This window comes from Anomaloglossus baeobatrachus, chromosome 1 (assembly GCF_048569485.1).
Source record: "Anomaloglossus baeobatrachus isolate aAnoBae1 chromosome 1, aAnoBae1.hap1, whole genome shotgun sequence".
NCBI classification, from domain to species: Eukaryota; Metazoa; Chordata; class Amphibia; order Anura; family Aromobatidae; genus Anomaloglossus; species Anomaloglossus baeobatrachus.
The window spans coordinates 56,127,707-56,150,917 of record NC_134353.1 but is presented as its reverse complement, the minus strand read 5'-3'; the positions used below and the strand labels follow the sequence as shown (position 1 = coordinate 56,150,917).

Below are 23,211 nucleotides of genomic sequence, written 5' to 3'. Positions count from 1 at the left end.
GAGAGGCCTCCATTGCACTCAAGATCAAAGTATTAGGTGGTCTTTGACCTTTCCTCGCGCCTGCGCATTAGAGTGCTTTGCTCTTCCCTCAGCAGGGCAGATCAAAGTGTGCATGCGCAGGAGCACAACGGAGATATAACGTTCCTCTCACAGAGTAAAGGCTACTTTACACGCTGCGATATCGGTACCCGCCCCCATCTGTTGTGCGACACAGGCAAATCGCTGCCCGTGTCGCACAACATCGCCCAGATATGTCACACATACTTACCTGCCTGGCGACATCGCTGTGACCGGCGAACTGCCTCCTTTCTAAGGGGGCGGTTCGTTCAGCGTCACAGCGACGTCACAGCTGCGTCACTGAACCGCCGCCCAATAGAAGCGGAGGGGCGGAGATGAGCGGGACGAACATCCCGCCCACCTCCTTCCCTCCGCATAGCGGCCGGGAGGCAGGTAAGGAGAGCTTCCTCGTTCCTGCGGCGTCACACGTACCGATGTGTGCTGCCGCAGGAACGAGGAACAACCTCGTTACTGCTGCAGTAACGATTTTTGAGAATGGACCCCCATGTCACTGATGAGCGATTTTGCACGTTTTTGCAACGATGCAAAATCGCTTATAGGTGTCACACGCAACAGCATCGCTAATGCGGCCGGATGTGCGTCACCAATTCCGTGACCCCAACGAGTTCGAATTAGCGATGTCGTAGCGTGTAAAGCCCCCTTAAGAGATACAGTAATCAGGCAGTACACTAGGTGGCACTGGGGATACCTAGAGACTGAGGGAAGTCAGGCAGGCCAAGGTCAGAACTGAGAGGGCATGAAGAGACACAGGGAGCAGACAGGAGAAAGGTTGTCAGACAACCTGGAGGTTGGGTACCAGGAGAGTAAGTATAAACACAAGGGGCAGGCAGAAGAGTGGTCAAGGGAGAAAGCCGAGGTCAGGAGCCAGACAGGAATGGAGAAGTCAGAGGGGAGTAGACAGAGGCAAGTCAGGGGTCAGTCTGGGGTTGAGTACAAAGATCAGTCACTATAACCAGGAGACAGGTGCTTACCGCAACTTAGCCAGAGAATACGACTGGCGCCACTCCGGTCATGAACTCACGTAGATAAAGGAGAGCAACTGCCCGGAAGCGGCGTGTGTGAGTAAGCCCCTCCCACAGCTGGCGAACAACCCGGTGCAGGAACGGCCCGCCACAGGGCAGAGAATAACATGTGACTGCACACAGGAGAACCTAACAGAAGGTCCCGGTGCAGAGCCACACCACAAGTCAGGGCCGTGACAGTAGGCCTCTCCGTGAATAACACAGGACGCATCATACACTTGGGGCTGGAAAGGAGGATGGAAATGGCAAGAAGAGAGGAGGAGCTGGACCGAGACCAGCGACACCTATCGGACCGGATTGCCCTATAGGTGAGTATTATAAAAGTGCTTTTAGCTTTTACAGAGCAGCCTGGGCTCTTATATATACAGTATTCTAGAATGCTGTATATAAGAGCACACTGGTAGTGACCACAGCTCAGAAGGGAAAAAGCTGGTGACCGGTTCCCTTTAAGACAGGGATAGAGCTGGAGTCACCACAAGGTGTAGCACACGAGTGGCAGTTGGCACCTTTTGTGCAATACTATTTTGTGAAATGCCAGCCATACCTTATCCATAGAGCTCAACAATTCTCTTAGTCAACTTCTCATGAATCGAGTTACGCAATACGCCTGATGCCATTCAGTATATCTTCCTTTTGTTGTGAACATTTCATGGTCGATTTTAAAGCCTAAAATGTCAAACTGGCCACTTGCTAAGCGAGTCTCGGATTGTCCAAGATATTAAGGAATATGGACCTAGGTATCCTAACCACACCAAAAGGTGATGGAGCATGTACCTTGATGGCTTTGATTACAAGAACAAACCCCAGAGGCTGAAGACCCGCAAAGATAAGACAACGTAAAACATCTGTACGATCTTTGATCTTCTCGTTGCCATCAGAAGAAGTAGAAGGAAATGCAAGCACCAGGCACAGCACATGGCATCAATGAAATCCGGAATAGTTAGCAGCTGGAAAGCATGGGCAATGTTAGGCTTCTAATGGTTTGGAACAAAGAGTTGGAAGGATGGTGCCTATCTTTAAGGTCAAGAGATAACAAGATCATAGCAGACTCCATGGCATATCCAATTATTCAAAGGTCGTAAAAACTTCTTGAAAGGGAATTCTGGCCATAGATCCATGTTACAAGTCAATCAGCCATGCTCTCAATCATAGACATCCATGTATGATCACAAAAACCTCTATAGAAAAATTCCTACGTGGATTCTAATTCTAGTCGTAAGTTGAGAAGCCATTCCATGGTAGCCTAGTTTTTTTTTGGGGCTACAAACAGGACTCTTTGGCCATATTATGTTATTGACTGATCTAAAGTATTATAAGGGAATTCAAAGTAACCATACTTTGGAAAACCAGCTTCAGACTAAGGGACCGATTCATCAAAGCTTGTACACAAAGGTGACGAAAAAGCTTCGAAGAGCAGCACAAACTTTACGTATTGTGGTCATGCGCAAAACCTTTGTGTTTTCCTGTCCCTTTAGATCAGCTCCACCAAAACGGGAGGAGCTGTGATAGGACAGGGTGTGGCTGTGGATGCGTTCCCCATCAAAGTCAACAAATTGCCAGCATTTTCTATGCAAGAAATGCTACTCCAGTACTTAACATTTAACTTAGCATTTCTGACACGGAGGAGCACACCACTTACTAGAGGCGATGAATTCATTAAGTGGTGCGTCTTAATGAATCCGGCACCGTGTACTCTGTCAAGACTGGTGTAGCTCAAGCTTGTGTTACACCAATCTGGATGAATTGGCTCCAAAGTATCTCAGCTGACTAGTCCAAGATGGGTACCCAGCTGGCTTCTCCCAAACCTGTTCCCTTGACTGACAAGTCTTTCCTTGACCTGTTCCCTTTGACTGACAGGTCTCTCCCTGACTTGCTCCTGTTGACTAATAAGTCTCTCCCCGACTTGCTCCTTTTGACTGACAGGTCTCACCGTGATCTGTTCCCCTTGACTGACAAGTCTTTCCTTGACCTGTTCCCTTTGACTGGCAGGTCTCTCTCCAAGCTGTTCCCCTTCACTGACAAGTCTCTCCCCGACTTGCTCCTTTTGACTGAGAAGTCTCTCCTTGAACTATTCTCCCTGACTGACAGATTTAATCCCGACCTGCTCCTTTTGAGACTGAAAGGTCTCTCTCCAACTTGTTCCGCTTGACAGACAGTTCTTTCCCAACCTGCTCCTTTTGTCTGGCATGTCTCTCTCTGATCTAGTCCCTTTGACTGACACGGCTCTCCCCCATACTGCTACATTTGACTGACAGATCTCTCACTAATTTGGTCCCCTTGATTGACAAGTCTCTCCTTGATCTGTTCCCCTTGACTGGCAGGTCTTTCCCAATCTTGCTTCCCTTGACTTCCAGGTTATCTCTGACCTGCTGCTTTTCAGTGAAAGGTATGTACCTGACCTGATTTCCTTGAAAGGTCTCTTACTTTGTGAGGGACATACCTGTCAACTGGAATGAGAGAAGGTACCAAAGACATGCCTTGCACTAGTCAGCCGAATCACAGTCCCCAATCGGAACGTCAATCTGTTTTGTCTGAAATGAGGCAGCGATTGAGTGTAAAACATAATTACCTGCAAAAGCATAGCCAGTATTGGTTTCGTACTACTCATGGTTCAGGCAACATGACTCTGATGATAGGTTACCTTTGAAATCATGGGGGGGCAACAATTTTATGGGCAAAAAAACTGACCATGAACTTAATTCATGGAAAAGCAATCAAATAGATTCCCTATTGCCAGTACTGTCGTTGAGACAATGCCCATTCCGACACTTTGATGAACATCTGAAGGTCCACCAAATCACACCATGGGTGAAATGAGTAGATTTTGCTCCGTGACTAAACTGAAGACACCTCCTGGTATTCCAACGATCATGTCTATTTTTCCAACCCGAGTGGAGAACATTTATTTCAATAATGTGGATTCTTCTGTTTACACAATTGGTTTAACCCGGAAAACACACAAATTAATGGAAAACACATTCGCTTCCTCTAAATCCCTGAGGGAAATAAAATCCGCCGGTTCAAGGAGACGATGGACAGTGTTCCGCATTTCACTCTTCATTTCAACCCAAACTGCTTATTGTTTTTCCAGATTTTCTGTATATTTTTGTTTTTGGTCCTTTTATAAACTGAACTTTCTTATTCTTTTCTGTGTTTTTTTGGTTTTTTTTTATATACTGAATCTCAATAGTCGTCAGTTTAGAGAAGGATTCCTCCGGCTGAACTTGTAATTTTTGTTCTCGTGTAGTAATTGTCATTCCAAATCTTGTGGTAAGCCACAAAGCCTGTTTAACTCGACTACTGGTTAAAGACTACACGCATTGTTCTTGGCTTTCCAATTTCTTCATTAAATTAGCAAACATCTACATAGAGGGGGAGAATATAAGCAAGGAAAAAAGAAATCTGACAAACACCCAACGTAAGGGAGTTCAGCTGTTCTTAGAAGTCTGGGAAGAAATTTACAGATGCAGCAAACCATCAAAAAATTTGCTTTCGGCAGTACCAAGGAAAACAAGAGCGTGGAGACGCGAGTCTGACTAGACAACTTCTTAAGGCACTTTGTGTGTGTGCCACAGCCTCCGCAACGATTCCTCCGGGGCTATAAAAGGGAACAGAAAAGAATATGCCATTCATAATGGTCTACAAAAATATAACATATTCCAAAAGACTCAAAATAAAAGAAAACACACTCCGAGCTCAAAGTCAACGAGTCTCAAGCTCATTGAAACAATCCCTACACAGTGATTCTATACACTTTTTCGTAAATTATTTTTAGAATTTTTGAAAAGGAATTTTTCATGAATCCTTCACATTTGCCGTATGTGTAGGATTCATTACCAACGTTGATTTAATTGGAGCAATTGTATTCACTCGTTGTCTCCAAGAAACAATAAGAGGAAGAGAAGACACCAATGTGGGGCGAAGGGTAGACATGGTGGTTGTATCACCGAAGGAGGCGAAGTGTAACAACTGAACAGTGGAACTGCATTTGTTTGCGGAGCATAAGGCCCCTTTACACACTGAGACTTTCTAGCGATCCCACCAGCGATCCCGACCTGGCCGGGATCGCTACAAAGTCTCCGGTGAGCTGTCAAACAGGCAGATCTGGCCAACGACGCAGCAGCGATACGGACCTGCAGAACGACCTCGCTGGTCGTTGGGGACGTGTCACAAAGCAGCTATGTTAGGGGCGTGGTGTTTGGCGCTGAAGCCACCTAGGTGTCCTTTTTACACGTGCCCCTCAGCTCCGATTGGTGATCGCTATTGCATTCTTATTGGCGACCCCGAGCTTGGAAAGATTGTTAAAAGTCACGCTTGTATATCCTTTGTTCCTGAGCTTCTGTTGCTTAGCGGATCATTGTAGAGTTCTCTGTGCGGCGACTCCACACTGGTTTATGTATACAGCATTAATACAGCTTCAATCAAATGATGCTTACCGTATAGGCTTTACAGTATTGCAGACTGGAGAACTCTCTAATTATGCACAAACGCTCAGGAACAAGGTAGCTTAGAAACAAAGGACAGAAGCGCTAAAGTTGCCTTCTTTTCAGTGAAAGCCGCCCAATCAGAACGCAACAGCGACCACCAATCGGAGGTAAGGGGGCGGGAAAGGGAACGCTATAGCACGCCTACAGGCTGGGTTCTAAGTCGCTAACGATGTCGTTGTAACGGTGTCAAACACACCGATGCATGCTGCGCAGCGGGAAACAAAGGACCAAAAAATGGTCCTGAAAAATTTGTAGCGATCAGCGACCTCACAGCGGGGGCCAGGTCGCTGATGTGTTTCACACTGCAATGTCGCTGGGGAGGTCGCTATTACGTCACAACACCGGTGACGATGTTGCAGTGTGTAAAGGGGCCTTTAGAAGTGAAAGGATTTGAAATTTGATTAGGTGGTTTTTTACTTCTTGATCAGACAGCATGATTACTTAGATTGCAATACTGAAGCTCTTGAAGGGGAATCCGGTTAACTTCACGATTGCTGTGAGGATCACTGATCCCGAGAACCTGGGGTCTGAAATGCCCCGTGTGAAAGAAGTGGTAGTCGTTCGTGTCCATTCACTCTTAATCGGAGTGGCAAAGACTAGGCAAACGCTGACTCGTCTATCTCTAGTGGATCCATTAAGAATGAATGGGGCTGAAGTGCGTATGATTAACCACCACTTAATTGTTTCTTGAGATTGGTGGGTGTCCAAAAGGTTGGACCCCCAGTGATCTTGAAGTTTTTTTCCATTCCATGGATAGGGAATAACTTCCAACATCTCTTAAGATCCCATCTAGATCAGAAAGCTATTAACTGAACGATCATTTGGCTGACAGCCATCCTTTCGACTCTCTCTAAAGCTCAGCTCGTCTGAGCACTCTTGTGTTCTCGATCAGAGTGAAAATACAAATTTCTTCGGCAGTGGCTTATCACCAAGAAAAACAAATGGATTGGCCATCGAAATCCAAGTGATGTTTGGGAAAGTTGGGAGGGCCTCATACACATTAGACTGTTGGCTGACCCACTCATATTGGTCGATATGGCTGATTATTGTCTAATATGTATGGAGGTCTTTGGAGTATTCTAAGGGGTACTTTACACGCTGCAACATCGCTAGCAATTGCTAGCGATGTCGAGCGCGATAGTCCCCGCCCCCGTCGTACATGCGATATGCAGTGATAGCTGCCGTAGCGAACATTATCGCTATGGCAGCTTCACACGCACATACCTGGTCGGCGACGTCGCGGTGACTGCCGAACAATCCCTCCCTCAACGGGGTGGTGCATTCAGCGTCACCGCAACGTCACTGCGACGTCACTAAGCAACCGGCCAATAGAAGCGGAGGGGCAGAGATGAGCGGGACGTAACATCCCGCCCACCTCCTTCCTTCCGCATAGCCGGTGGAGGCAGGTAAGGAGATGTTTGTCGCTCCTGCGGCTTCATACACAGCAATGTGCGATACCGGCCCCTGGTTTCCTGACCATCCTAGATAGGTTCAGCACCGATGCGCCGAGCAGGAAACCTGACCCTAGGTATCCCTAGTGCTGGACCCTACATAGGTGCCAGCCAGGGAAGAACTCATCCCACCCGATCCCTGTCACCCCGACCACCTTAAATAGGGCACAGTTCAGGGTTGGGTATACTGCTCGGCGTAAAGGTGCGGAACCTAAATAGGGAACGGATGGGATGAGCAATTAGTCAGCCCCACTAAGCTCTAAAGAAGACACAGCGAGCAGAAAAAGGGGGAAGTGAACAAATAACTTATCTCCAAGAAAACTCAGGGAGAAGAACAGTAACACACAACGTTTCTTCAGATGAATACAAGCTGACCGCTTGCATCCAAGGCCTGTATAGGAATATAACTATCACCAGCAAACACCAAGGGGAAATGTGAGTATTGAAGGACACAAGGGGAAGTGATGTTGATTAACAACTGAAAAGTGAGGATATCCGCAGGGTCCTAAAAGGAAAGGAATTAACCCTAAGCAAAGAAGATACATAGGATACCATTTACATCACAGCAGGAAGAATAGCATGTTGCTAGCCAAATGCTGTGACCTTCTACAGCCGGACACCACACAGTTCAACCATGACATACCCGTGACAGTGAGCTCCGACACCCCGATCCAGGACACCGCTGGAAGGGCTCCGATACGGGAGGGGAGTATAGGCTTTATTATGGAATCAGAAGGAGTTGTAGTAGTAGTGGACAACCCCTTTAAAGGGAACCTGTCACCTAGAATATGCGTTCTGACCTATCAGCAGACGCATGTGTGCCCTAATTACACCTCCCTTCCCATCCCTGTGCTGTAAAATTGTATAATATAAAAGTAATAAAAAATGTTTTATTACCTTCATATTTCATATGTAAATAGCAGGGAATGTGGTCACAGGGGCGGCGCCTTGCCCTATGGACGTCTGCATATTTCCGTGGTATCACGCCCCTGTGGGCGTGAGACCATGGAGCAACGTCCCCGTCGCTCATTCTATCCTGCGCGCATTGCAGCAGGCTTCTTTTCCGGGTGTTCAATCGCCGGCTTCAGATGCACACTGAGGAGAACCCGGAAGAAAAGCCTGCTGCAATGAGCGCAGGATAGAATGAGTGACGGGGACGTCACTCCATGGTATCACGCCCACAGGGGCGTGATACCACGGAAATATGCAGACGTCCATAGGGCAAGGCGCCGCCCCTGTGACCACATTCCCTGCTATTTACATACGAAATATGAAGGTAATAAAACATTTTTTATTACTTTCATATTATACAATTTTACAGCACTGGGATGGGTAGGGAGGTGTAATTAGGGCACACATGCATCTGCTGATAGGTCAGAACGCATATTCTAGGTGACAGGTTCCCTTTAATATGTAAATCAGTTGTTAAGATCTATGGGGCATAGATATAGATCTCTCCAAGAATCTTCCTCCAGATCTTATTCCAGGGCTCATGTGACATTACAATGGCACACGAGCAGTGGGAGAGCCAACGCCGATATCACTGGAGGTATGTTATTTTTCATTTTACAAGGGGAAATCCTTATTTTAAAAAAGGGGTTGTCAGGGTAGTGTACTGCTATATATGTAGGACCTGCTATTGATTAATTTAGCAGATTTTAGTTACTGCATCGATGGGATATTTTTCACAATTTTTTTTGCGTAGCAATAAAGGCAATCATGTATAGTAAATCTGGCTTTTGTAACTATGATGATAACCCCACTCCCGTCACCCCAACAGATAATTTTTGGCATTTTCGCCCCATATCAGATGATCGGGAATTCCAGGCAAACCAGGTGCAGGATTAATGGAATTTATTGAAAAAAACTTCTTGGAATAAACCCATTCTCCTCAATCCACAGACTGCAGAGCGTTTTCTTTTTGCACCCTGCTCTGAACTGATGACTGTAGCCTGATAAGTTGCACATCTGCAGACATTGTAAGGCCGGATTATTCCCATCTCTGACATTTATTTGTACAAAATACAGTACACACAGGCGGCTTAGCTGAGAAATCTCCGCAAAGGACATTTTTGGAAGCTGAAAAGTGGATGTTTATTCATTTCCATGCATATATACATAATCCTTCCAGCTTATCCTATATCCACCGTGCATTAAGCCCCGGCATCTGGAGAAAGCATGGATGCCTTATGTGGGGCGAATGGAAGAACTTTCATTTTTATGACTTTTCAAAAACATCTGAGAACATTAAAGGGGAAGTCATTTCCAGCATTAGGAGAATCTGTTTCTGATGCTGATAAACTAGAAATAGTGTCCTGGAGCCTAATTGAATCTGGAAGACATTTTATTTACTGGCCTGGGGAGAATACATGCGAGGAAACCCAACCGGAGACAAGCTCGGAGAAGGTAATTACCGTATTATGTCATCCACAAATTCCATTAGTCGGGTCTGTAAGCATTTCCTAATTACCTCGCGTGATGTCGGATAACCTACATTTCTACACCTTCGTAAGGATTGACAGCAAAGCCTGAACTTCAAGGCATAACAATCATTATCTCGGCCCGAAATGACAAGACAATTTGTACTGAAGGGCCCCGAGGGTATAAATATTACTCACGTACATTATCATAGGGTTTATTTTATTTACCGAACGATATGAATATAAGACATCTTGAGTGATGATCGCTGGGAGAAAATGGACTAAGATCGGTCCAGGACAATTGTGATCAGAAGAATGATACACTTCCGTCAGGTTAGCACAAAGGCTCGGAGAAATATTTATCTAAATAGGGAAGAAGGGGTTAAAAAAAAGCCATGTGGGCCCCAAATGGTCTTGGGATATCAGATACTAACCCAATGCCCAACTGGTCAGTCCATCACTATTGGAACATTTCTCCCATGGATATGAGTGCGGAGGTTCGGAATGATGACATAGGCCCGGCTAGGCTGAGACAAATCCCCAACTGGCCAAACCAAACCTGTTACTTATTGAGACTTTTAATCCTCATATACATATACTTCCTAAGTATGGAGGATTTGGGTAAAGGTCCATGTGTCCCTTATGGCCATGAGACCTCATTCACTGACCTAATCCCCAACTCGTTTGTCTACCACTGCTGGTTCTTGGACATAAGCCTCCTAAGTGTACGTTAATGGAGCTGGGGGATTCGATAAGATACCATAGACACCTCTTGCCCGTGGGACCTCCAACTCTACCCCTAATAGCCAACTTGACAATCCACATCTGCTTTTGTCTTCTGAGAGTATATTGTCTTATGCAGATCTACTTCCTAAGAATAGAGGAGTTGGGTTAAGGTCCATGTGCCCATCTTGGCCATAGGACCTAAGACACTGACCTAATGCCCAACTCTGCCTACCACTGCTGGTTCTCGTACATAAGCCCCCTAAGTGTATCTGAATGGAGCTAGGGGATTCGATAAGATGCCATAGGCACCTCTTGCCTCTGGGACCTCAAACTCTACCCTTAATACCCAACTTGAGACTCTATATCTGCTTTTGTCTTCTGAGAATATATTGTCTTATGTAGATATACTTCCTAAGGAGAGAGGAGTTGGGTTAAGATCCATGTGCCCTTCTTGGCCATGGGACCGAAGGCACTCACCTAATGCCTTACCACTGCTGATTCTTGTATATAAGCCTCCTAAGTGTATCTGAATGGAACTAGGGGATTCAATAAGATGTCATAGGCACCTTTTGCCCGTGGGTCCTCCGAATCTACCCGGAATACCCAACTTGACAGTCCACATCTGCTTTTGTTTCGAAAGTATTATGTCTTATATAGATATACTTCTGAATCCTAAGAATGGAGGAGTTAGGTAAATGTCCATGTGATCTCAGACACTAACCGAATGCCCAAATGGCCTGTCCATCACCTCTCATTGTGGTTGGGGTGGGTTCAGTATGAGCTTTTCTTGCCAATGGGATCCCAGATACATCCCTAATACTCAACTGAACAATCTGCTGGCAATTGTATATCTACCTCTCATTGAGGTTCGGGTTGGTTCAGAATGATACCATGGGCCCTTCTTGCCCATGGGACCTCAGATACTTCCCTAATACTCAACTGAACAATTTGCTATTGTCTGAAGTGCATTATGTCTTATGTACGTATACTCCATAAGGATGGAGGAGTTGGCCCTACCACTACTGTTACTTGTACATAGACCTCCTAAGTGTCTTTAATTGAGGTGATTAGAATTAGGTAAGGTGCTATGGGAATCTCTTGGCCATGATCTAATTCTCAACTGGCCAGTCCACTACTGATGACTTATTATTTTACCTCCATAGTTTCTCTTAGTGGAGGTTGTTGAAGGATGGTTCGAAAGATGTGAAGTATCTAGTCTGTAAATGGGCTCTTAGACATTGCCTTAAGGTGGTGTCACACACAGCGACGACGACAACGACGTCGCTGCTACGTCACCATTTTCTGTGACGTTGCAGCGACGTCCCGTCGCTGTCGCTGTGTGTGACATCCAGCAACGAGCTGGCCCCTGCTGTGAGGTCGTTGCTCGTTGCTGAATGTCCTGCTTCATTTTTTTTGTTGTCGCTCTCCCGCTGTGAAGCACACATCGGTGTGTGTGACAGCGAGAGAGCGACGAAATGAGGCGAGCAGGGAGCAGGAGCCGGCATCTGGCAGCTGCAGTAAGCTGTAACCAAGGTAAACATCGGGTAACCAAGGGAAGACCTTTCCCTGGTTACCCGATATTTACCTTCGTTACCAGCCTCCGCTCTTGCTGCTAGTGACGGCTCCTGCTCTGTGCACATGTAGCTGCAGTACACATCGGGTAATTAACCCTATGTGTACTGTAGCTAGGAGAGCAAGGAGCCAGCGCTAAGCAGTGCGCGCGGCTCCCTGCTCTCTGCACTGTGACATGTAGCTGCAGCACACATCGGGTAATTAACCCTATGTGTACTGCAGCTAGGAGAGCAAGGAGCCAGCGCTAAGCAGTGTGCGCGGCTCCCTGCTCTCTGCACATGTAGTGACGTTATGATCGTTGCTGCGTCGCTGTGTTTGACAGCTAAGCAGCGATCATAACAGCGACTTACAAGGTCGCTGTTGCGTCACAGAAAATGGTGACGTTACAGCGATGTCGTTGTCGCTATGTGTGAACCCAGCTTTAATGGCCAGTTGGCCAATTCACCTTTGCTGTCACCTCTTGAGACTATTAAGCCTGATATACATATACCACCTCCCACTTATGGTGGGATAACACCAACTTTGTTGGAAGAGCACCGTAATAAGGTGTCCGATCCAACAGGAAACACCTCTTGATAAAATCGGATGGAAATGCAGATACAGTAAGGTCCCACAGAAGATGTATCCTCATTCGAATGATACGATTTTTCGTGAAAATTTAATTTTTTTTTTGCCAAAAAGTGAACCACACACGATGAACAATATTTGTCCATTATTGTTTAAAATTTTTCCTAAAGTTATAGAAATTGTTCTAAAAGGTTATTTTTATAATAAAAAAGTCATATATTTCCAGGAATGGCACAATCGGCATCAGAGCATTACCCAAAGAACAAATCAGCGAAAACGATCGAGTTTTTCCAGTGTCATGCAGAATTCTGCCAAGTGCACACACCACAAGTTCTAGCCGTCTTTACTAAGCTTCTCCTCGGAGCAGATCCCGAGAGGATGACCTTGATTTCACCGATTCACCTCCCTGATTCCCTCAATGATTCAGCTGCTCAAAACAGTAGCCAAATATTACTCATTTAGGGGAAACAGTCATCATGACCAACCCTTTATTCACTGATCATGGAGCCCACCGCTAATGGTTTGAGTCACTAACATTGAAAGAGACCAGTGATGTAAAGCTACATCCAAAATAATGTCTAAAACCAGATTACTTCTGATCGCTGGGTATTAGCGCTACAGTCTGTGATCAGCTTAATATCTGGTGGCCTTTTGACCAGGAGAAGGCTTTAAAACATAAATACACCTTGTCCACCCCAAGGACAATCCCTTCTGATTCCACATGTTTCCCCCAGGTAAAATAATAAAGCCTGCACTCACCTCCCGTAAAGGTGCCGTCCCGTTCCAGTGGTGTCTGGGATCGCGGTACCGGTGCTCACATAGAGTTGTGACGTCATACCAGCCCCATGTCCAATCATCACCAGCTTCCTTTCCCGCCTCCAGACAGGAAGTGAACTTTGCGGCTGCGCTCACTTCCTGTTGATTGTTCATTTGATCTGAAGGCGGGGTGAAGGAAGCCGGCTCTGATTGGACGCAGGGCTTGCGTGATGTCACAAATCCACTTGAGCTTCACAACCCCAGACACCACTGGAACCACACCTGGGAAAATCAGAAGGGGTTTTCCTAGTAGTGGACACCCCCTTTAAGTACCAATCATTGCATGATTATAGTGGGATGATCCAAAATACCAGCCCCATGTCCAATCATCACCAGCTTCCTTCCCCGCCTTCCAGACAGGAAGTGAACTTTGCGGCTGCGCTCACTTCCTGTTGATTGTTCATTTGGTCTGAAGGTGGGGTGAAGGAAGTCGGCTCTGATTGGACGCAGGGCTTGAGTGACGCCATAACTCCACTTGAGCTTCACGACCCCGGACACCGCTGGAACTACACCTGGGAAAATCAGAAGGGGTTATCCTAGTAGAGGACAACCCCTTTAAGTACCGATCATTGCATGATTATAGTGCGATGATCCAAAATACCAGCCCCATGTCCAATCATCACCAGCTTCCTTCCCCGCCTCCAGACAGGAAGTGAATTTTACGGCTAGGCTCACTTCCTGTTGATTGTTCGTTTGGTCCGAAGGCGGGGAGGAGGAAGCTGGTGCTGATTGGACGAGGGGCCCGCGTGCCATCACAACTCACATGAGCTCCGGTAACATGATCCCAGACACCACTGGAATCACGCCAGTACGCAAGCTGAGTATCATCTTTATTATTTTACCTGGGGAATCCGTAGGAGTTGTCCTAGTAGTGGACAACCCCTTTAAGTACCAATCATTGCATGTTTATAGTGTGATGATCCAAAATTACAGCCTGTATTACAGTCCAGAGCTGCATGCACAATTACATCAACTGGAAACAGTCAGCAAGCTTGTTCAGAAGCACAACGCAAAAATCTGATCTCAACAATAAACATATATGTTCATTTTTTTTCTTACACTTCCCACTTCCATTCCAAGAAACAGTTCTAAATAATCATAAATCACCCAGGAATGCTGGGAGATTTCAGCACTGAAGGCTAAAGAATGGTAAATGCAGCTTTGGATGACAATGCATTTACAAATTTACTGAATTTTTACAGAATTTACAGCACTTTGTCAACGCAATGACTATTTTTATGGACAAGGGAATGTACGTACCAATTACAATGAGCGTATAATTCACATTGATGCTTCCAAATCCATTAGTGGCTTTGCAGATGTAGCTTCCCGCGTCCTCGCTTTCCACATCTTTAATTTTCAGTCCTTGTACATATGTCCTAAACCTGGTCCATCCGGTATGGATTGAACGCCCATCTTTCACCCACATTGTCAGAGGTGGTGGATCTCCCTCAACCGGACACAACAGTTTGATGGTTCTTCCTAATCGTACAGTTTGCCTGTGGATCACTTTGTCCGAAATGCGTGGGGGACCTATAAGAGAAGCAAAACTTAAGTGTCAATTTAAATGTACAAAAATCTTACCAAAATTATAAGTTTTTCAAATTCCAAAATGAAGCGTTAGATGGGATCTTGGAGATCAACTTCACTAGTTATAGTTTTATTACATAGAAGCAATTTTAAAATATTTTTTTTTTGCAAAATTGAAATAAAAAAAAAGAAATTCACAAAATTTATTTAAAAAAAAAAAAAAAAACTTTAATTTTCGCCCTTCTATATTATCTATCCTATCAAATATGACTTGGAAACAAGATAGTATTATTTTTTTACCAATATTTTGTTTTTTGTTCCAGTGAACTTGAAAAAAAAAATTTGGGATTTCATTATTTTTCAAAAATTTTTCAAAAATTATCCATTTAATAAAATCAGTTCAATTTGACTTTTGTGTGGAGTTTTCACCCATAAAAAAAAAAACATTACATCAGTCAGCGCTGAGCCAGCACAGTGTTTAAAGGCGATTATGGACTCTTCATGTGGTTTTATACTACGATGCGTCTACGTTGCACTTTATAGCAACGTGATACATTTCAATTCCGCGTGTGCTTGCTAAATCGCTGCCCTCCGGCTGCTAACTATTTTTCACGTTCAGATGCCCATTGGCACAAATCCTCCAACCAAAGCAGAACACAAAATAAAAGGAAAATAATAATAATAATTATTAAAAAATATTATTTATTATTGTATTATTATTTAAATATAATAAGTTATTATTATAAAAAATAAAATAAAAATCACAAATATTAATATTTTTTATTACTATTAGCATTATCATAATATAAATAATAACAATAATATATTAAAATAATAATAAAATGATGATTATTTGTATTATGTTATTATTTATATAATAATAATAATGATGATGATTATATGATTATGATTTTTTAAATACAAATATATTATTGTTATCTTTTAAATGTAATAATAATAAATAAAATAGTAATACTAATCTCATTATTATTATAAAAATAATTAATAAAATAAAAATAATCATATTAATAATTATTATTTTATTATTAGCATTATCATAATATAATTAATAATAATATATTAACTAAAATAATAAAATTATGATTATTTGTATTATTTTATTATTTATATAATAATATTAATAATAATGATTATGATACTTTATACAAATATATTGTTATCTTTGAAATATAATAATAATAATAAAAAAAATAAAATAGTAATATGTATTATTGTCATTATTATAAAACATAATTAAAAAATAAAATAATATAAAAAAATATTATTGTATTACTTTTTTAAAATTATAAAAAAAATTTATATATATATCTATATATATATATATATATATATATATATATATATATATACATACATACATGGTATATAATTTTTTTAGCATTTTAAAAAAGTTAGTATGTATATATATATATATATATATATATATATATTATATATATACATATACACACACACATACATACATACATACATACATACATACATACATACATACATATATATATATATACATATATATACACACACACAGTACAGATCAAAAGTTTGGACACACCTTCTCATTCAAAGAGTTTTCTTTATTTTCAGGACTGAAAATTGTAGATTCACATTGTTGACATCAAAACTATGAGTTAAAACATGTGGAATGAGATACTTAAAGTGTGAAACAACTGAAAATATGTCTTATATTCTAGGTTCTTCAAAGTAGCCACCTTTTGCTTTGATTACTGCTTTGCACACTCTTGGCATTCTCTTGATGAGCTTCAGGAGGTAGTCACCGGAAATGGTTTTCCAACAGTCTTGAAGGAGTTCCCAGAGATGCTTAGCACTTGTTGGCCCTTTTGCCTTCACTCTGCGGCCCAGCTCACCCAAAACCATCTCAATTGGGTTCAGGTCTGGTGACTGGAGGCCAGGTCATCTGGCGTAGCACCCCATCACTCTCCTTCTTAGTCAGATAGCCCTTACACAGCCTGGAGGTGTGTTTGGGGTCATTGTCCTGTTGAAAAATAAATGATGGTCCAACTAAACGCAAATCAAACTCTCTGAATGAGAAGGTGTGTCCAAACTTTTGGTCTGTATTGTATATATTCTCAAACATCACCTCGATGGTACGGGGTCAGATGCCGGTCACTCTCCTGTTAGAATTATTACGTTCGTGCTATGTTATGGAAAAACTTTTAGATTTAGTGCTTTGCAACTGGAAATACTGGACAGCAGCCTGCAATCCGCAGGGGTCCAGCCAACATTAGCTTTATGCTGGCATTGAATAGAGATAAGACGGCTCGGCCCATATTTGATCTTACAGCATGGCTGGACGTCTACGGAACCAAGGCTAAAATGTATTATTAAACCCAAAATAGCCCAACGATTGGAAGCCGGCCATATCCTCCAAAGGACCGGCTTTGACTAAATTCTGTGAGTGGACCAGTTAAAATTGAGCATCAGGGACCATGAATGATCATCTGCTCCTTTTAAGTCCTTCTGGCCACTAAATTTTATTGTTACCCCTGCAATTTTGAGGGTCTTGCTCTGAAGACCTGGCACATCCATGCGTTACCATTCTCCTTCTCACTAGCAGCACTGATTGGACGGTAAGTTAGGACACCCCCCCCCCCCCAACCGGTAACACCTATTTATATATACAAATTTCTGGTAGGAATAAGAGAGGAACGGCGCAAAGATAAGAGGAAAGATTCTCGGGACTTGGTCTAGTATGATGGATCCGGGACAATTGATGGATCCTCTTTAAGGCCTCGTTTTATCAGACGTCTGATTTTTCACATACGCGTTTTTCACAACTATAACATGTACTTATTATAATTAATGTGGTTGTTCACGTGCCCTTGTTTTTTGCTGACCAAGTGTTTGGCCAAAAAACTGAGACCTGTCCGATTTTGGTCCGAATCATGGATCAACCTCACCCATACAAGTCATTGGGTCCAGGAAGATGGAAGACAGAACACGAACACTGTCCACTGTTCATATTCTAATGGGTAAGAGAAGCTTCGCAATCTTCTGAGAAAATCAAAGATAAAACAATGGTAAAAACAGACAAGGATGGATAAAAGTCTTTTTTCTTTTCACATGAGAAAAATCTGTGACTGAAACCTAAAATGTCATAACTGAAGTCTTTATACCCAAAGTGCGCCCTAAGCAGCATGATTATTGCACAGCTGTGCCTTAGGCAGCATGATTATTGCACAGATGCGCTTTAGGCAGCATGATTATTGCACAGGTGCGCCTTCAGCAGCATGATTATTGCACAGGTGTGCCTTAAGCAGCATGATTATTGCACAGCTGTGCCTTAGGCAGCATGATTATTTCACACATGTGCCTTAGGCAGCATGATTATTGCAAAAGAGTGCTTTAAGCAGCATGATTATTGCAGAAGTGTGCCTTAGGCAGCATGATTATTGCACAGGTGCGCCTTAGGCAGCATGATTATTGCACAAGTGTGCTTTAAGCAGCATGATTATTGCACAGGTGCGCTTTGGGCAGCATGATTATTGCACAGGTGCACCTTGGGCCTCATGATTCTTGCACAGGTACGCCTTAGGCAGCATGACAATTGCACAGGTGTGCCTTAGGCTGTTCACAATAAAAGGCCACTCTAATATGAGCAATTTTACAATATTGAGGGTTTTCAGGGAGGTCAGACAACCAGTTAGTATCTGGTTTAACCCCCAGTAAGCCATCTGACCTAAACAGTTAAACCAAGAATTTGTAGAGCGAACACCTTTCCAACGTGCCAGACACCAGTCTGAATGTGAGCATTGGCTCACTCAAGTTGATTACGACGACAAGTGGAGAACACGATTAGGACGATGAGCCGCAGATGAGCTTCCCTGAGACGATTTCTAACAGTTTGTGCAGAAATTCTTTGCTTATGTGCTGATTGTTGCAGCCGCTGTCCGGTGGGCGGGTCTCAGACGATCTTGGAGGTGAAGATGCTGTTGTGGAGCTCTGGGCTGGTGTGCTAACACATGGTCTGTGGTAGATGGGGCCGGTTGAATGTACTGCCAAATTCTCTGAAACGGCTTATGGTAAAGAAATGAATGGCGGCCATTCCTGTCGTCAGCATGACAATTGCACACTCCGTCAAAACTTGCAACACCCGTGGCATTGTGCTGTGATAAAACCGCACATTTTATAGTGACCTTTTATTGTGGCCAGCCTAAGGTGCACCTGTGCAATAATCAAGCTGCCTAAGGCAAACCTATGCAATAATCAAGCTAAGACACACCTGTGCAATAATCATTCTGTCTAAGGCACACCTGTGCAATATTCATGCTGTCTAATCAGCACCTGTAAGGTGGATGGATTATCTCGGTAAAGGAGAATCGCTCACTAACAAAGATTGAGACAACTTTGTGAACAGTATAAAAGAGAAAAAGGCCTTTTGCGCACATTGAAAAAAAAGGCTTAGATGTTTGCGTTCAGCTCATAAAAAATGGTAGAAAAACAAAAGTGTTGTGTTTATTTAATTTCTAGTCCAATTTTTCCAAAAAAATTCTGTTTTTTCTCTGAATAAAATTTTAAATATATATTAAAAGGACTAGACGTGGATAGTAATACACTAATATTTCACACACAAGCACAGACGCACATTAACATTTCCAAAATATTTTTTTGCACTACTGGTGTTAAAGAGATAAGCAGATTAGTAATTCTGAAGATCGGGCCGTCGCTAAGTCAACATAATTAGCTCCTGAAATTTGACTTTTAATGCAGTGGCTTATCACAGTATATATTTAATACATCAGCTGCTTAGCTCCTCCACATACGCATAGCATCGCATCCTCCTCCGAGCGCTGGTATGTTTAATGATATACCCATATGTACACACAGCTACAATGAATTTTTCACCCCAGTCCGATGACAGGAGAGGAAAGCTAGGGTAAAAAAAAAAAAAAAGATTTGACTGACATGGAAGTGATGAGTCCGCCTGCATAATATACAGAATCCTCATCAGGATGCAGCAGAGCTCAGCTGGTTACATGGTGCCATGTGACATGTGATGCCTGAATATATGACGATGCCAAAATTGTGGTGTTCTGTGTAACAAAAAATGCTACACTTCATTTGCAAATCTGCTGCTTTTACAAGTTTCATTTTTGAGGGATTTTTTAATCATTTAAAAATGTACTTATTTTAATTAAACAAATAATTGGCAAAAAATAACAGATATATATATTCATTTCAGCTATTATTTTTTGCTTCTGTTTAATTAAAACAAATAATTTAATAATTATAACAATAATTATTTAATGATTAAGAAATCCCCTAAAAAATAAAGCGTATACGGTATATACAGTGCCTACAAGTAGTATTCAACCCCCTGCAGATTTAGCAGGTTTACACATTCGGAATTAACTTGGCATTGTGACATTGTGACTGTAGATCAGCCTGGAAGTGTGAAATGCAGCAAAAAAGAATATTATTTCTTTTTTTATTTTTTTTTTAAATTGTGAAAAGTTTATTCAGAGGGTCATTTATTATTCAACCCCTCAAACCACAAGAATTCTGTTTGGTTCCCCTAAAGTATTAAGAAGTATTTCAGGCACAAAAAACAATGAGCTTCACATGTTTGGATTAATTATCTCTTTTTCCAGCCTTTTCTGACTAATTAAGACCCTCCCCAAACTTGTGAACAGCACTCATACATGGTCAACATGGGAAAGACAAAGGAGCATTCCAAGGCCATTAGAGACAAGATCGTGGAGGGTCACAAGGCTGGCAAGGGGTACAAAACCCTTTCCAAGGAGTTGGGCCTACCTGTCTCCACTGTTGGGAGCATCATCCGGAAGTGGAAGGCTTATGGAACTACTGTTAGCCTTCCACGGCCTGAACAGCCTTTGAAAGTTTCCACCCGTGCCGAGGCCAGGCTTGTCCGAAGAGTCAAAGCTAACCCAAGGACAACAAGGAAGGAGCTCCGGGAAGATCTCATGGCAGTGGGGACATTGGTTTCAGTCAATACCATAAGTAACGTACTCCACCGCAATGGTCTCCGTTCCAGACGAGCCCGTAAGGTACCTTTACTTTCAAAGCGTCATGTCAAGGCTCGTCTACAGTTTGCTCATGATCACTTGGAGGACTCTGAGACAGACTGGCTCAAGGTTCTCTGGTCTGATGAGACCAAGATCGAGATCTTTGGTGCCAACCACACACGTGACGTTTGGAGACTGGATGGCACTGCATACGACCACAAGAATACCTTCCCTACAGTCAAGCATGGTGGTGGCAGCATCATGCTGTGGGGCTGTTTCTCAGCCAAGGGGCCTGGCCATCTGGTCCGCATCCATGGGAAGATGGATAGCATGGCCTACCTGGAGATTTTGGCAAAGAACCTCCGCTCCTCCATCAAGGATCTTAAGATGGGTCGTCATTTCATCTTCCAACAAGACAACGACCCAAAGCACACAGCCAAGAAAACCAAGGCCTGGTTCAAGAGGGAAAAAATCAAGGTGTTGCAGTGGCCTAGTCAGTCTCCTGACCTTAACCCAATTGAAAACTTGTGGAAGGAGCTCAAGATTAAAGTCCACATGAGACACCCAAAGAACCTAGATAACTTGGAGAAGATCTGCATGGAGGAGTGGGCCAAGATAACTCCAGAGACCTGTGCCGGCCTGATCAGGTCTTATAAAAGACGATTATTAGCTGTAATTGCAAACAAGGGTTATTCCACAAAATATTAAACCTAGGGGTTGAATAATAATTGACCCACACTTTTATGTTGAAAATTCATTAAAATTTAACTGAGCAACATAACTTGTTGGTTTGTAAGATTTATGCATCTGTTAATAAATCCTGCTCTTGTTTGAAGTTTGCAGGCTCTAACTTATTTGCATCTTATCAAACCTGCTAAATCTGCAGGGGGTTGAATACTACTTGTAGGCACTGTATGATATAATTAATATATATATAAATACACACACACACACACACACACACATATATACCTACATACACACATAAATATATCTATACACACATAAATATGTATATTTATATAATATGTGTATATATACGTGTGTGTGTGTGTGTGTGAGAGATATGGATTATATATATATATATATATATATATATATATATATATGCTGACAGCAACCAATCAGATTCCACTTTTCATTCTTCACGGACTCTTTGGAAAATGAGAACTGGAATCTGATTGGTTGCTAAGGGCAACTAAATCACTTTCACTTTACACCATGTTTGATAATCCTATTACACATACTGTCCACCTACTTTTGGACCACCCTGTATATATATATATATATATATATATATATATATATATATATATATATATATATATATTAGAGTAAATATATATATATACACACACACTGTAATATATGTATATGTATAATATATTACAGTATGTATATATATATAATATATATATATATATATATATATATATATATATATATATATATATATATATATATATATACACATATATATATATATATATATATATATATATATATACATACACAGATATATACACAGGGTGGTCCAAAAGTAGGTGGATAGTACAGATGGAGTGTATATACATGCATTATATATATATATATATATATATATATATATATATATCCACAGGGTGGTCCAAAAGTAGGTGGATAGTATATATGGAGTGTATATACATACATATATATATATATATATATGTATATATATACTATATATATACTATATATATATATATATATATATATATATATATATATATATATATATATATATATATATATAGTGTGTGTGTGTATATCTATCTATATATATATATGTGAGTGTGTGTGTGTATATATACACGTGTGTGTGTGTGTGTATATATCTATCTACCGACCGTATATGTATATATATAATAGATATAGATATATATATCTATATGCGGTCGGTAGATAAATATACACACACACACATGTATATATACACACACACACACACACGCACATACATACACATATATATACACATATATACACACACACATATATATATTATATACATATATATATATATGTATATATATATATGTATATATATATATATATATATATATATATATATATATATATATATATATATATACACACACACACACACACACACACACACACACATATATATATATATATATATATATACACACATATTATATATATATATATAGATATATATACATATATATACACATATATATATATACACACACAAAACTTTTTGGAATCCGTGAACCAATGTTTTAAAACTTGTCACAATTTATTATTTCAGCATTGATACTTTTTTTTTTTTTTTTTAACAATTTTATTTATTTATTTTTTAATAGACCCCAGCATTCTTGGCTCGGTAGCAGCAATCAAATCTTCAATGCACAGCATTGTTTATACCCCATTGGTTCTTTTCTGTACCCAATTTTTTTGCAACATGATACGAAGGCTTAGAAAATCTATAGCAATTTTTTTTTCTTCTTTTTCTTTCCGGCTCTCGTTTTCCTGACTTAGACAAAAGT

General features: G+C 41.6%; 1 protein-coding gene across 2 annotated transcripts in view; it reads right to left on the bottom strand.

Annotated features, from left to right (window-relative positions):
• FGFRL1 (fibroblast growth factor receptor like 1) overlaps positions 1-23,211 on the bottom strand; it is a 245,675-nt gene that overhangs the window by 88,054 nt on the left and 134,410 nt on the right. For both annotated transcript variants that reach the window (XM_075346793.1, XM_075346794.1), the window contains exon 3: positions 14,400-14,672. In XM_075346793.1, coding sequence (XP_075202908.1) covers positions 14,400-14,672 — 273 coding nt within the window. The remainder of the gene's footprint in view (positions 1-14,399; positions 14,673-23,211) is intronic.